Raw genomic sequence first — 14104 nt, 5'->3', positions numbered from 1 at the left:
AGCCATTTTGTGTCACAAGCATATCACTTGTGTGTGTTTCTCCCTATGCAGAGGGACAGTGGGATCTGACCAACTACCACCTACTAGACCTGGGCCGGCCACACCACTCCATCCGCTGTATGACAGTGGTGCATGACAAGGTGTGGTGTGGCTACAGGAACAAGATCTACGTCATCCAACCCAAGGCCATGAGGATAGAGGTACATCATCTGATGTGGTTTATACGGGAAACCTTCTGATGGTAGAAGGGGGGACAGTGTAAAGCGATTTGTGTTTCAGAAAAGTGCTAGATAAATGGGAATCCTTATGACTTTTCCCACAGCAAATTCCCAAAAGGAAGTTTCACAAAATGACACTAAAGTTATTGTATAATCTCCCTTTTGGTTTAAAGATGTTTCGTGGTTCTTTTTTTACTAGGCAAGTCAGTTAAGAACAAATTCTTATTTTCAATGACGGCCTAGGAACAGTGGGTTAACTGTTCTGGGATTTGAACTTGCAACCTTTCGGTTACTAGTCCAACGCTCTAACCTACCCTGCCGCCCCATTCTAGTTGTCTACTTTTAAGACTTTCATCCATGAAATTGATAAAGGCCCTTTGGTGACTTATGGGCAAGACAATAGGTTAGAATAACTCCAGCCCACTTTGTCCTTTGAGATCTCATTGTCTTATGATCTAACCACTAGGCTACCCTGCCACCCCAGGGTAGCCTAGTGGTTATAATGCTACCTTCTCTATTTCCTCCTGTGTAGAAGTTGTTTGACGCCCACCCCCGGAAGGAGAGTCAGGTGCGTCAGCTGGCCTGGGTGGGAGATGGGATCTGGGTATCCATCCGCCTGGACTCCACCCTCAGACTGTTCCACGCCCACACCTACCAGCACCTCCAGGACGTCGACATAGAGCCCTACGTCTCCAAGATGCTGGGTACTGTACATTGACTCACTGTTTAAATCAATACAACGTTATTGGCATGAAGTATTGACATTGACAAAGCAGAGGTGTTTTAGGATGATAGATGAAAAATAACTGTTTCAATAGAATGCATGGGGAATACGTGAATAATTGTGCTTAGGACTGTTGCGGTTACAGTATTACCACCATACCGGCGTCATGAGTCATGACCTCAGTAAAATTCCACATGACCGTTGATTCACAGTAATCTTCTCTCATGCACTCTGGACATGCGTTGGTACAGTAGCACCCAACTCGCTAATGACCGTCAGGTCACTAATGGTCTGGTGCTCAGGGCTCTATTGTCCCTCTAACCACTCTGACATCAATGCAAATGAAATCGAAAAACACATCAAACACATCATCAGAACAGTACCATGCTTATATATTTTGTCTTGCCCATTCACCCTCTGAATGGCACACAAACACAATCCATCTCTCAATTGTCTCAAGGCTTAAAAATCCTTCCTTAAACTGTCTCTTCCACTTCGTCTACGCTGATTGAAGTGGATTTAACATGAATAATGGATCCTAGATTTCACCTGGATTCACCCGGTCAGTCTGTCATGGGAAGTGTTTTGTACACTCAGTGTACATTGTTACCCTGTAACACTGCCAATTTAGCATGAGTTTAAGCAGTGTTATTACCCTGTCCTCTCTTCTCTCCCCTTCTCTAGGTACGGGTAAACTGGGCTTCTCCTTCGTCAGGATCACAGCCCTCATGATATCCTGTAGCCGTCTGTGGGTCGGAACAGGAAATGGTGTCATCATCTCCATCCCGCTGTCAGAAGGTAAGTCCATACCAGCTACATCTCAGTCATCTAAGATGGCCTCCTCTCCTCACCTTCCCTCAATCATTGTTCATTGCCCCTTGAAAATGTTCACGTCCCTCATAAGACCATGTTTTATAACAACGTAATGATCGACACATATTTTTCACGCCACTGTATAAAGTTGTTGGATGGTGAAAAGGTTTATCTACTTTAACTTGGCCCATTCATTCACGCAGGTTGGCGTTTATTGAGCGATTTCCACTTGATGGGCCAGCTGCAAAGTCAAAATTGGCTATATTGTACAAAGTCATTATCAGAAATGAGCTTTTTGGTCTTAATTTAAGGTTAGGCATAAGGTTAGCAGTGTGGTTACAGTTAGGGTTTAATGTCTGTGGCTGTGCCAGCTAGTGGCTATCCTGCTGAGCTGCCTCAGTACATGAGTCATCCCAATAAATACCAACCTGCTTAATTAACACTCATACAGTGAATGAAACAGCTCCAATTAGCTGTCTGTAAAGGAGAGAGTGGGTATTCATAGACTCTCTACTCCTCCGCTGCCCCATATATCCCTCCTCCTCTCCTCCCTCTTTCACTGAAGCTATAGGTCCTCCTCAGCATGGAGTCTTACTGAGGGGCCTCAGGGGTGAGTCTCCATCACACAGCAAGCTTAACCAGACTTTCCCTACTACTCTGTTTCTCTCCCTCTGTCCCTCTATCCCTCTTTCCTGCTGTCTTGCCCTTTCTATCTCTAGTGCTTCTATTCCTAGTCCTAGTCCTGGTTTGTGCTCTTTGGTCAGTTCTGGTCTCTCCCTGCCTGTTGTTTCTGATCCTAGTAGTGGGTCTCTGGTCTCTCCCTGCCTGTTGTTTCTGATCCTAGAAGTGGGTCTCTGGTCTCTCCCTGCCTGTTGTTTCTGATCCTAGAAGTGGGTCTCTGGTCTCTCCCTGCCTGTTGTTTCTGATCCTAGTAGTGGGTCTCTGGTCTCTCCTTAAGTTAGTTTTCTGCTTCTCTCTATGCGGCTAGACAAACAAACAGACCCAACTGACTGCTTCATTGTCTGTGCAGGGCAGTCACAGTCATTGTCGCTCTGTTGACGACCAATAACATGTCTTTTAGTTTGAACTTGTCTGTATTGTTTCTAAATGTTTCACTCCATTCATTCATTTCATAATGACTCCTTCCTTTCCATGTGTAGCATGTTTACAGCGTGACCTTGGCTTTGGGTCTACTGTATGTGTTTTCAGGATGGCCTTGCTGTTCTTAGGCACAGCCCTTAGCCGTGGTATATTGGACTTATACCACAAACACCCAAGGTGCCTTATTGCTATTATAAACTGGTTACCAACGTAATTAGAGCAGTACAAAAATCGTGGTATACGATCTGATATACCATGGCTGTCAGTCAATCAGCATTCAGGGATCGAACATCCAGTTTATAATGGAGGCTTTGCAGTGTGCCGCTTGCTATGGATGGATAACAAGCTAAATGGATTCACTTCGCAAAACATTACAGTTAAGACATTCCTAATTTAAGGCCAGGAGTTTTTCCTGACATCATTACTCTATAGGTTTTGTTTTTAACTCCATAGTTGTCTTGTTGTTGTTGTGACGTTGTAGCCAACAAGACAGCGGGTGCAGTGCCAAATCGCCCTGGCGGTGCCGTGCGGGTGTTCAGTGAGGAGGGCACAGAGAGCACTTTGCCAGGCAGCTACGTGCCCTACTGTTCCATGGCACAGGCACAGCTGTGTTTCCACGGACACAGAGATGCAGTCAAGTTCTTTGCAGCCGTCCCAGGTAAGCAGCAAGGGGTATTGATCATTAGGGTGTGCAACGAGAAACATTTTGCAACAGAAAATTACAATTATTCTGCGCAGGCAGTCCCTTCCTACCTGTTTCATTCAGTTTCTTCCTGAACTTGACCGAGGAAGTACTCAATACTTAACTTCCTGTTCCAGGTCAGGTGATCCCGTCCCCCGGACCCGGAGGGGATTCTGGGTCGGATGACCCCGCCTCTGAGTCGTCTGACATGGCGACCTCTGAACCTGCCAAAACCTTCCTGGTCATGAGTGGAGGAGAAGGCTACATCGATTTCAGAATGGGTGAGAGTGTGTGTGTGTGTGTGTGTGTGTGTGTGTGTGTGTGTGTGTGTGTGTGTGTGTGTGTGTGTGTGTGTGTGTAGGACATTATATGACGTATCTCTCCTCAACAGGTGATGATGTAGGAGAGGTGGATGGCAGCCTATCGGAACCCACCATGAAGCAGGCCACCCCCGCCAAACCAGAACGCAGCCACATCATCGTCTGGCAAGTCACTTCTTGCCAGGAGTGAGCCAATCACAGACTGCCACATCACTACTCGGTCGCACAACCCCCCCGCATGCCCCTCCCTTAGGTTTTAAGTTGTTATTATTGATATTATTATTACTACTGTGGATGACTACATTGTTGCTAAGGATTCTTTTAGTGTCTGTTTTAAATGTATCCATGAATTTGGGGCCTAATGTTTGCCAGGCAAGGTTAAAGTGAAGCAGTGAAGTCAACTCCTGATAAGTGCACATGGGATAGATAAGTGCACTCATTTTAAGTGCAGGGCACTTCACCGGGCCCTTTTCAAACCGTTGTTTTCACTTGCTCCAGATATCTGTAGCACATTCTAGAAGTCGACTGTGGTATAAAGGCAGCTCAGTGTTTTAAAGTAACTGTCCAGTGAAAATCTGACTGTTAGAAGTTTGTATTCTGTTAATTAACTCATACTCAAATAATATTGTTGACACTTCAAATCCCCCACCTCAAACTTGTATCTCAAACAGAATGTTTCAAAAATGCTTCCTATTTCCTCATTGAGGATGATGTCATCCTCCTGAGGAGGATGAGCTGGCCAATCAGCGGTCTACTCACATAAATATTTTTAATGACCGGTATATGCCCACACCATTCTGTTGTTGGGGTAAGTCCACACCATTCTGTTGTTGGGGTAAGTCCACACCATTCTGTTGTTGGGGTAAGTCCACACCATTCTGTTGTTGGGGTAAGTCCACACCATTCTGTTGTTGGGGTAAGTCCACACCATTCTGTTGTTGGGGTAAGTCCACACCATTCTGTTGTTGGGGTAAGTCCACACCATTCTGTTGTTGGGGTAAGTCCACACCATTCTGTTGTTGGGGTAAGTCCACACCATTCTGTTGTTGGGGTAAGTCCACACCATTCTGTTGTTGGGGTAAGTCCACACCATTCTGTTGTTGGGGTAAGTCCACACCATTCTGTTGTTGGGGTAAGTCCACACCATTCTGTTGTTGGGGTAAGTCCACACCATTCTGTTGTTGGGGTAAGTCCACACCATTCTGTTGTTGGGGTAAGTCCACACCATTCTGTTGTTGGGGTAAGTCCACACCATTCTGTTGTTGGGGTAAGTCCACACCATTCTGTTGTTGGGGTAAGTCCACACCATTCTGTTGTTGGGGTAAGTCCACACCATTCTGTTGTTGGGGTAAGTCCACACCATTCTGTTGTTGGGGTAAGTCCACACCATTCTGTTTTTTTTTACATACTTTAATTTTTAAAACTAGGAAAACTATTTCACTCATATTGTCATTAATTATAGGTCATATTTCATTGAAATGTGGAAACACTGGACAGTTACTCTAAAGGGACAGACTTATTATGCCAGGTTATTACATATGTACTGTACCATCATGTGTCGGTGCTACGTACTTCCTATAGTTCAATAAGAATCAAATCACTTCATTTTCCTGTGAGGCAAACTTCTTATATGATATTTACTGCACATACAACAATGGCACAGGATGAACAAATCATTCAAATAACAGTACAGTCAACAAAGATGAGGAACTGCATTATATTGATTTAAGATGACATTGAATAAGGGAACATCAGTATTGTATGTTTAGAAACAAGACAAAAGGGAATGGTTAAGGGGTTTTGCACTGAATTGATATCTGATGTTGTAAAGTTATGATATGGGACTGTATGTGTGCGGGTTCACTGTCGCCTTTACCGTGTCGAGCATTTTAGATCGTAACCTTTGAACAAAACACATTTATTTTTGCTACCTTTGTGGTGTTGGTAATGTGAGCAATGTTTGGGCACCTCTGTGTGTAGAACGGACTGTGAGATGTAATGTAGGGCCCTGTTCCAATACTTTAAAAAGCCTTTCTTATTTCCTCACTTTCTTGAAGTAATCGGGGAGAAAAGATCTATTTTGAAGTATTGTAACGGTGTCGAAGTTAGTATCAGCCTGCATGGGGAAGTCTTGTACTGTATCTCCGTCCAAAGGTCTGCCATTTTGGGTCAAACTCTCTGTTCCGCCATTTTGGGGAAATGTGCTCCTGCTGCAATTTAGGGTCTTCCCTCATGCTAGATCTCCCTGGCACTTTTAAACATAATGTAGGCCGCTTGAAGTAGAACACCCGTCCGTGGTAATGTTCACTTATACTAAAAATGTGCTAACTATTTTAGGGGAAAAGGGTGTGACGGACTATTTATTTCTGTCAAGGTGTAACCAGTTACCAAAGGACAAAAAAATGAAGTATGAAAAGAATACTAAATGTCATTCGTATCTAACATTATCCATTTGCATCTTCTCTGGGGGTTTTAAGTAAAGTCATAATAGCAATGATTTGATGATGAATATATATTTTTTAAGGTTTCATCTCTGAAAAATGGTATATTTCACAGGGAATTTATTCATGAACGTAAGTGTTTACGTTGCACCTTAAAAATCATTGTCCACACAGAACTAAATTTGCTTTGTGTTTCATTTGTTTTTGTGTTTTTACAAATGCATTCAAATAACTTTTTTGACTTTTGATGTTGTGCTCTTTGTACTTGTTGTCTGTGAGACACATCTGTATTTTGATGGTGTCTGTTACCCGAAAGCAGAAAAACCAATAGACAAGTGTTTCATTTTTATATATTTGAAGGAAAAAAACTGGGTTGGGATTGGTTAGGCCTCGGCCTATTTATTTTCCAATTCAGAAGAAATAACGTTCACATCGTGTTGTAGCCATTCCAGTATTTATTTTTCTTATTGAGCCTCGGTGGTTCAGAATGTAACTTTCTACATGAATAAACATAATAGGAGAATATTCAAAGTGATCAGTAATAATGGTGCCATAAAATGAAACCATGGTCAATAGAAAATGGAAAATACAAATATAAGGATCAACGCTAAACAGTCCTGTAACGTCTGTGGACTGATCAGGACAACTACACATTCATGGTACCAAGCTATGCATGTTTTTTTTAAAGAACACTGCTATGTATTGTTTGGTTCAAATCCTTGTTAACTGCCACCGTTTTGGGTGGGTAGATGTCTGCATGTGTGTGTGGCTTGCATTTGAGTGTGTGGGTGTGTGTGTGCGCGCGTGCCTGTGTGTGTGTGTGTGTGCGTGCGTGCGTGCGTGCCTGTGTGTGTGCATATGTGTATCTCCAGAGGATGGTCTGTAGTATGTACCAGGCCTTTCTCTGGGCCCATAAAGCCGTATGGCCATAACTGTGGTTTCTCCTGGTAAATGTTTGCTAAAACAGCATCATAGCCTTATTTTTAACAATCTATTAAACTCAATTTCATGGGGAATTCATGACGGTTGATTTATTGATTCAGCTGATTGATTCATTGATTGATTGTTTGATTGACATATATAAGTCAAGTTAACATAGCAGTTGTGCGTCAATGCCTTCCACAGGTGACAGCCAGGAAGCATAACATCACACAGAAATACTACATATCTGATTCAGAGGGGTTAAATGCAGAAGACACATTTCAGTTCAAGACATTCAGTTGTACAATTGACTAGGTATCCCCATTTCCCTTAATATATTATGAATTATAATGTGACCGTAAACCTAGTGATAACCTATTTCAAATACAGAAGTTACATGTAAAAACAATACATTCTCACTTTTATCTCAATGAGACAAATGTGTTGTAAAAAGTTTAGTAAAAGTGGATAGATGAGTGGCACAAATCCATTAGCAGCATTCAATGTAGCATTAAAATTTTTAGAGCTTAGAGCCATGCATGTCCCATTCTCTGCCAGTAGGGGGCAACATTATTCTGCACACAGTCAAGTGCTACAGCACCTTAAAAAACGACTTCCCATGAAATTGTATTGTGATGTAATTTTACCCCACCTCCTGCTCCACCCAACTCCTCTCATAAGCCATGCAGGGGCTGTGCCCAGTCTATCCTACGGACATATGTACACGCATGCTGACGTGCTTGGGTGTCTGATGTCACGCATAACCAGAGAGGGGATTCTGAGTCTGTTATGTAGCCAAGCGAGCTACTGCTATTGTTGCCATTCGTTCAGCCTCAGAGGGATGATGGTACTCTGTTAGAAAAACACCTGTGATGTTCAATAGCCTGGTCTGCATCGTTTTAATGCTGTTGATGAAGAGAGAGACAGTTATAGTACACAGTCAGAACACCTCTGGCATGCCAGCTATAGCTAGTGTTTATGTAGATACATCTGTGTTTTTGTGTTCCACCCCCTCACCCCTTTCCCTCCCTCTCCTTCCTCTCCTTCTTCTCCTGCCTGTAGGTCCAACTGCTCTCCAGGTGATGACTCCACAGCAGCAGCGGGGTAACGGTATACTTGGTTATCAGGTGGATCTCACGGATCGTCTCCCACACACGTTACACAGAGGGAAATGGGGGGAGGCGAGAGAGAAAAAGAGACTGTTCCGGTGGGACATGCAGAGATACAGAGATAGAGAAAGAGATCCTGTGTACTAGGTAATATGGTGCTCTGTGGTAGGCTGTCGTTACAGCACTCAAGGGGTAGACTAGCCCAGTCTATCCTACCATATCTCCCAGACTAGCCCAGTCTATCCTGCCCTATCTCCCAGACTAGCCCAGTCTATCCTCCCCTATTTCCCAGACTAGCCCAGTCTATCCTCCCCTATCTCCCAGACTAGCCCAGTCTGTCCTCCCCTATCTCCCAGACTAGACCAGTCTATCCTACCCTATCTCCCAGACTAGCACAGTATTTCCTCCCCTATCTTCCAGACTAGCCCAGTCTATCCTCCCCTATCTCCCAGACTAGCCCAGTCTATCCTCCCCTATCTCCCAGACTAGCACAGTCTATCCTCCCCTATCTCCCAGACTAGCACAGTCTATCCTCCCCTATCTCCCAGACTAGCACAGTCTATCCTCCCCTATCTCCCAGACTAGCACAGTCTATCCTCCCCTATCTCCCAGACTAGCACAGTCTATCCTCCCCTATCACCCAGACTAGCCCAGTCTATCCTACCCTATCTCCCAGACTAGCACAGTCTATCCTACACTATCTCCCAGTACATGGAGTTAGACTCGGCTGCAGTATTACATTACCAGACCAGCTGTTCTCTCTGTGTTTTCCATTTATCTCTGTCTCTCTCTTCCTGTCTGTCTAGTGGTCTCAGACAGAGGGTGGGATGAGGCTCTGGAGCCTGTGCCTTTCTCTAGTAAAACCATCTGTCTGTCTAACCCTGCCTAGAAACCAGCATAACTCTATCTCTCACCTGACTGAGCCCTAAGGATGAGGGAGTCAGATGAGGGTGGGAGGGGTGAAAAGTGAGAGACAAGGGAGAAGAGAGAGGGTGATGATATGTAGTGACAGAAGAGGGACTTGGCCCTGCTGCCAGAGAGGGGAGTGTCACAGGGCAAATAGCCAGGTCAGAGAGAGAGAGAGATGGTGGGAGAGGGGGAGGAGAGAGGGTAGATGAGAAAATGAGAGGGGGTAGATGGAATAGGAGAATAGATTGGGTGAGGGGAAGATTTTAAAGGAGATAGGAAAGGGGAGAGGCTGGGCAGATGACAGGAAGGAGAAGAGGAGAGAGAGAGAACTTCCTGTGTATGTACAGCAGCCTGTGTGTGCAAGCATGCCTACGTAATTCTGTGTGAGCACATGCACAAAATGTCTCCCACCTTTGTCTCCCCACAAACCGTTCAGCCACAGCTATTGTTGTTAATGTGTGTAAAGATGCTCACGTGTCCTGCCAGACATTTAACACTGTGTCTACTCCACAGAGCCTGACCAGACACAAAACACACACATACAACCATGTATTGAACTCTGCCCCCATAGAGGAATTCATGGACACCCATGTCCAGTTCAGTCCAGCAGTGACTGATTCCCTCTCTTCAATTACTGACCCTCACTCTAAGTGTTTCTGTGTACAGGATGTTCAGGTGCAGGGAGGGGCTGACCATTAACGGGGACAGGAGGACAACAGGACCATAAAAATCACCCTCTCACCTATTCTGCAGTGGGGATGTGTGCATGCGTACGTGCTCGTGTGTGCACTCACGTGTTTATGTTGTGTGTGTGTACCTCCTCCAGTGCTGTGTGATTTAAAGCCCCTGAATGAGGAGTGTGTGTACTCACGTGTTTATGTTGTGTGGGTGTGTGTGTGTGTGTGTGTACCTCCTCCAGTGCTGTGTGATTTAAAGCCCCTGAATGAGGAGTGTGTGCCCTTGTCCGCCCGTGGAAGCGTGCAGTATTTCACAGTCACGGCTGCAGTAAGCATTTTCCTAGCCAGCGCAGCACAGTTCAGCACATTATAGGAGGCACACACAACGCACACAAATAAACAGAAAACACAGGACTGGGCGGGGCTTGGACATGATTGACAAGTCCATATCGATCAATAAAAGGTCACGAGAGCAGGTAAACAATGATTGACATCTCTGTACCGACCAATGAGAAGTTGTGAGAGCATATAAACAATGCTAGGGGGTGTGGCTGTGTCTGGGGACCCTGTGTGAGTTATTTGTAGAGTGTGACAGAAGCGCTGAGGGGTTGAAAGGGGGATGGTATTCAGCGTAACACCATGTGCTCCGTGTGTGAGGGAGGTCATGTCCATATGGGTGCAGTGGAGAGAGACTGGTTCCTTCTATATTTATGCTGGGTTTAATGCACAGTCCTGTCAGTCCTACCTATCTGTCTAGGTGTATGCATTGGGGGTGTTGTTCTGTGGCCCACTTTTTCATGTTTTCTGAGCAAGAGAACATGGAACTGTGTTTTCCTCTCTCTCTCTTCGTCTCTCTCTTTCAATTGAAAGGCTTTATTAGCATGGGAAACGTATGTTTACATTGCCAAAGCAAGTGAAATAGATAATAAAACATTAACAGTAAACATTACACTTACAAAAGAATAAAGACATTTCAAATGTCATATTATGTATATGTACAGTGTTGTAATGATGTGCAAATAGTTCAAGTGCGAAAGGGAAAATAAATCAACATAAATATAGGTTGTATCGTTCTCTCTCTCCATCTCTCCATCTCTCTCTCTTACTCCATCTCTCTCTCTTACTCCTTCTCTCTCCGTCTCTCTCACTCTTTCTCTTTCTCCGTCTCTCTCTCTCTCTTTCTGTCTCTCTCGCCATCTCTCTCTCTCTTTCTCTCTCTCACTCCTCTCTATCTCTCTCACTCCGCCCTCTATCTCTCCCTCTCTCCATCTCTCACTCTATCGCTCTCTCTCTCCGTCTTTCTCTCTCTCTGTCGCTCTCTCTATAACTCTCTCTTACTCCCTCTCTCTGTGTCTCTCTCCAACTCTCTGTCTCAGACTATTCCCTCCATCTTTTTATCCTATCTCTAAGCAGTGTTTCTCATGTGCCCTAGGGAGTGTGATAGCTAGGAGAGTATGAGGAGGTGAGTGAAGCAGAAGACAGGACTAGGGGGTTATACACAAGAGAGTGGGTGAATGAAGAAGTGAATAGGTGAGTTAGTGAGAGAGTGGTTTAGTGAGTATGTGAAGGAGGGAGTAAGTGTTATTGAATAGGTGATGAGCATCAGAGTGTAGGAGATATGCGTGTGTGGGGATAAAAGGGATGTGAGGGCGTTGGATTGTGAATATGTAAGAGTGAGTTGCCCACATGAAAAAATACTACAATTTACTATAGAATACCACAGTACTTACTACAGAATTCTATGCTATAGGTTACTATACTACACACTGTAGTATCCCTCAATCATGGGTAATACTTACTATAGCATGTTGTAGTAGACTGGAGAATACTACAGTAAAAACTACAATATTACAGTGCATTTGTAAAAGTATTCAGACCGCCTAAATTACAGCCTTATTATAAAATAGATTCAATTCAAAATGTTCCTCATCAATCTAAACACAATAACCCATGAAGTGAAAACAGGTTTTAAGATTTTTTTAGCAAAAAAAACCAACCTTATTACATAAGTATTCAGACCCTTTGCTATGAGACTCGAAATTGAGCTCAGGTGCATCCTGTTTCCATTGATCATCCTTAAGATGTTTCTACACTTGATTGTAGTCAACCTGTGGTAAATTCAATTGATTGGACATGATTTGGAAAGGCACCTGTCTATCTACAGTGGCATGCGAAAGTATTCACCCCCCTTGGCATTTTTCCTATTTTGTTGCGTTACAAACTGGAATTAAAATATATTTTGGGGGGGTTTGTATCATTTGATTTACACAACATGCCTATGACTTTGAAGATTCAACATCTTTTTTATTGTGAAATAAACATGAAATAAGACAAAAAAACTAAACTTGAGCGTGCATAACTATTCACCCCCTCCCCCCAAAAGTCTATAATTTGTAGTGCCAGCCTTTGCACCAATTACAGCTGCAAGTCTCTTGGGATATGTCTCTATAAGCTTGGCACATCTAGGCCCATGGTATTTTTGCCCATTCTTCAAGGCAAAACTTCTCCAGCTCCTTCAAGTTGGATGGGTTCCGCTGGTGTACAGAAATCTTTAAGTCATTCCACAGATTGTCAACTGGATTGAGGTCTGGGCTATGAATAGGCCATTCCAAGACATTTAAATGTTTCCCCTTAAACCACCCGAGTTTTGCTTTAGCAGCATGCTTAGGGTCATTGTCCTGCTGGAAGGTGAACCTCTGTCCCAATCTCAAATCTCTTGATGACTGAAACAGGTTTCCCCCAAGAATTTCCCTGTATTTAGCTCCATCCATCATTCCTTCAATTCTGACCAGTTTCCCAGTCCCTGCCGATGAAAAACATACCCACAGTATGATGCTGCCACCACGCCTCACTGTGGGGATATGTTCTCCGGGTGATGAGAAGGAAACCTGTTTCAGTCTTCAAGACAATTGGATATGACGAAAAGGGGGTACGTGTATTCCAATTTTTTTGGGTCAATGGGTATAATGTGTATGTATATAATGTATAATAGTCATATTTAAATTACTAAATCGGGTAATTTTGTATACATTTATTTGAAATTGTATCGGGGTGCTTCTGGGGTGATTCTGGTAAGATGCAAAAGAAAAGTCTGCTGAATTCCGGCAGATGGAAAAGGCCTGATGTACTTGGGCCGATTCTGGGCAGTCATTCATTTTGAGGACGTCCTCTAGGGTGTGGATGTTCTCCCCATCAAAGGCCATTCCGGGTCGATTCAATCAGTTCCAGCACCCCGGAAGAGCTCCACTTCTGGGCCAATTCCTCATTGCTAGCTGGGGTGTGTGTGTGTACAGTACGTCAGTAAGTACATTTGTGCATGTAGGTCTGATTCTGGGTCCTTGTGTGTGTGTGTGCGTTCGTAACTATGTGCATGCATCCGTGTCTTAATGTGTCTGTGTCTGAGTGTTGGGACGTGAGTGATTGACATCAGCACCTAGTGGAGCGTGACGGTAGCTGGGGGCAGCAGGAGAACATGGGTAATATAACACGCCTTCTCTTCTTTATAGATCCCCCTTGGCCCCGGCTACTGTTACACAGATGACAAACACACACTGCCTGCTGTTCTCACTCTCTCGCTTAACTCTTTCCCTTCTGTCTGTCTGTCTGTCTGTCTGTCTGTCTGTCTGTCTGTCTGTCTGTCTGTCTGTCTGTCTGTCTGTCTGTCTGTCTGTCTGTCTGTCTGTCTGTCTGTCTGTCTGTCTGTCTGTCTGTCTGTCTGTCTGTCTGTCTGTCTGTCTGTCTGTCTGTCTGTCTGTCTCTGTTTCTCTCTCTCTTCTTCTCCCCCTCGTCTCATTTGTCGTACCACACATTCCCTCTGCTCTGGTGTGCGTCACATGTCCAGTAAACACTCACCCAACGTCACCTGACCCTCAGAGACCTGACCAACTGCTGGGCAGTGGGTGAGAGGAGAGGAGGGGGGTGGACAGTTGTTGTCAACTTATCTCTCATTCCTTTTGCTCCCACCTTTCTCAATTCACCCTTTACCCTTTTCTCAGTTCTACCCTATGGTTCTTCTTCTCTACCCTGTTTTCCCCACAACCCTTCCTCTCTCTGCTCTCCTCTCCCCAACCTTTCCTTTCTCCCTCTCTCCTGTCCCCAACCTGCCTACCTCTTTCCATCTCTCCCCTCCTCTGTCCCATCCCCATTCCCTCTCCCCCACCCCTCTCTCCCACTGGACCTAAAGCTCCCC

General features: G+C 44.5%; 1 protein-coding gene across 7 annotated transcripts in view; it reads left to right on the top strand.

Annotated features, from left to right (window-relative positions):
• Window positions 1–7319, top strand: part of LOC109877399 (C-Jun-amino-terminal kinase-interacting protein 4-like) — a 49961-nt gene extending 42642 nt beyond the window's left edge. For 5 of the 7 annotated variants that reach the window (XM_031817174.1, XM_031817179.1, XM_031817176.1 and 2 more), the window contains 7 exons: window positions 52–200; window positions 751–922; window positions 1627–1740; window positions 2321–2365; window positions 3338–3514; window positions 3676–3819; window positions 3930–7319. In XM_031817174.1, the coding sequence (XP_031673034.1) occupies window positions 52–200; window positions 751–922; window positions 1627–1740; window positions 2321–2365; window positions 3338–3514; window positions 3676–3819; window positions 3930–4048 (920 nt within the window). In that variant the 3' untranslated portion in view covers window positions 4049–7319. The remainder of the gene's footprint in view (window positions 1–51; window positions 201–750; window positions 923–1626; window positions 1741–2320; window positions 2366–3337; window positions 3515–3675; window positions 3820–3929) is intronic. The other 2 variants (XM_031817177.1, XM_031817181.1) reach the window with 1 other exon arrangement.
• The last annotated feature ends 6785 nt before the right edge of the window (window positions 7320–14104 follow it).

Source organism: Oncorhynchus kisutch, unplaced genomic scaffold, assembly GCF_002021735.2.
Source record: "Oncorhynchus kisutch isolate 150728-3 unplaced genomic scaffold, Okis_V2 scaffold954, whole genome shotgun sequence".
Classification (NCBI taxonomy): Eukaryota; Metazoa; Chordata; class Actinopteri; order Salmoniformes; family Salmonidae; genus Oncorhynchus; species Oncorhynchus kisutch.
The sequence above is the reverse complement of the archived record's forward strand: the minus strand, read 5'-3'. Positions and strand labels throughout refer to the sequence as shown.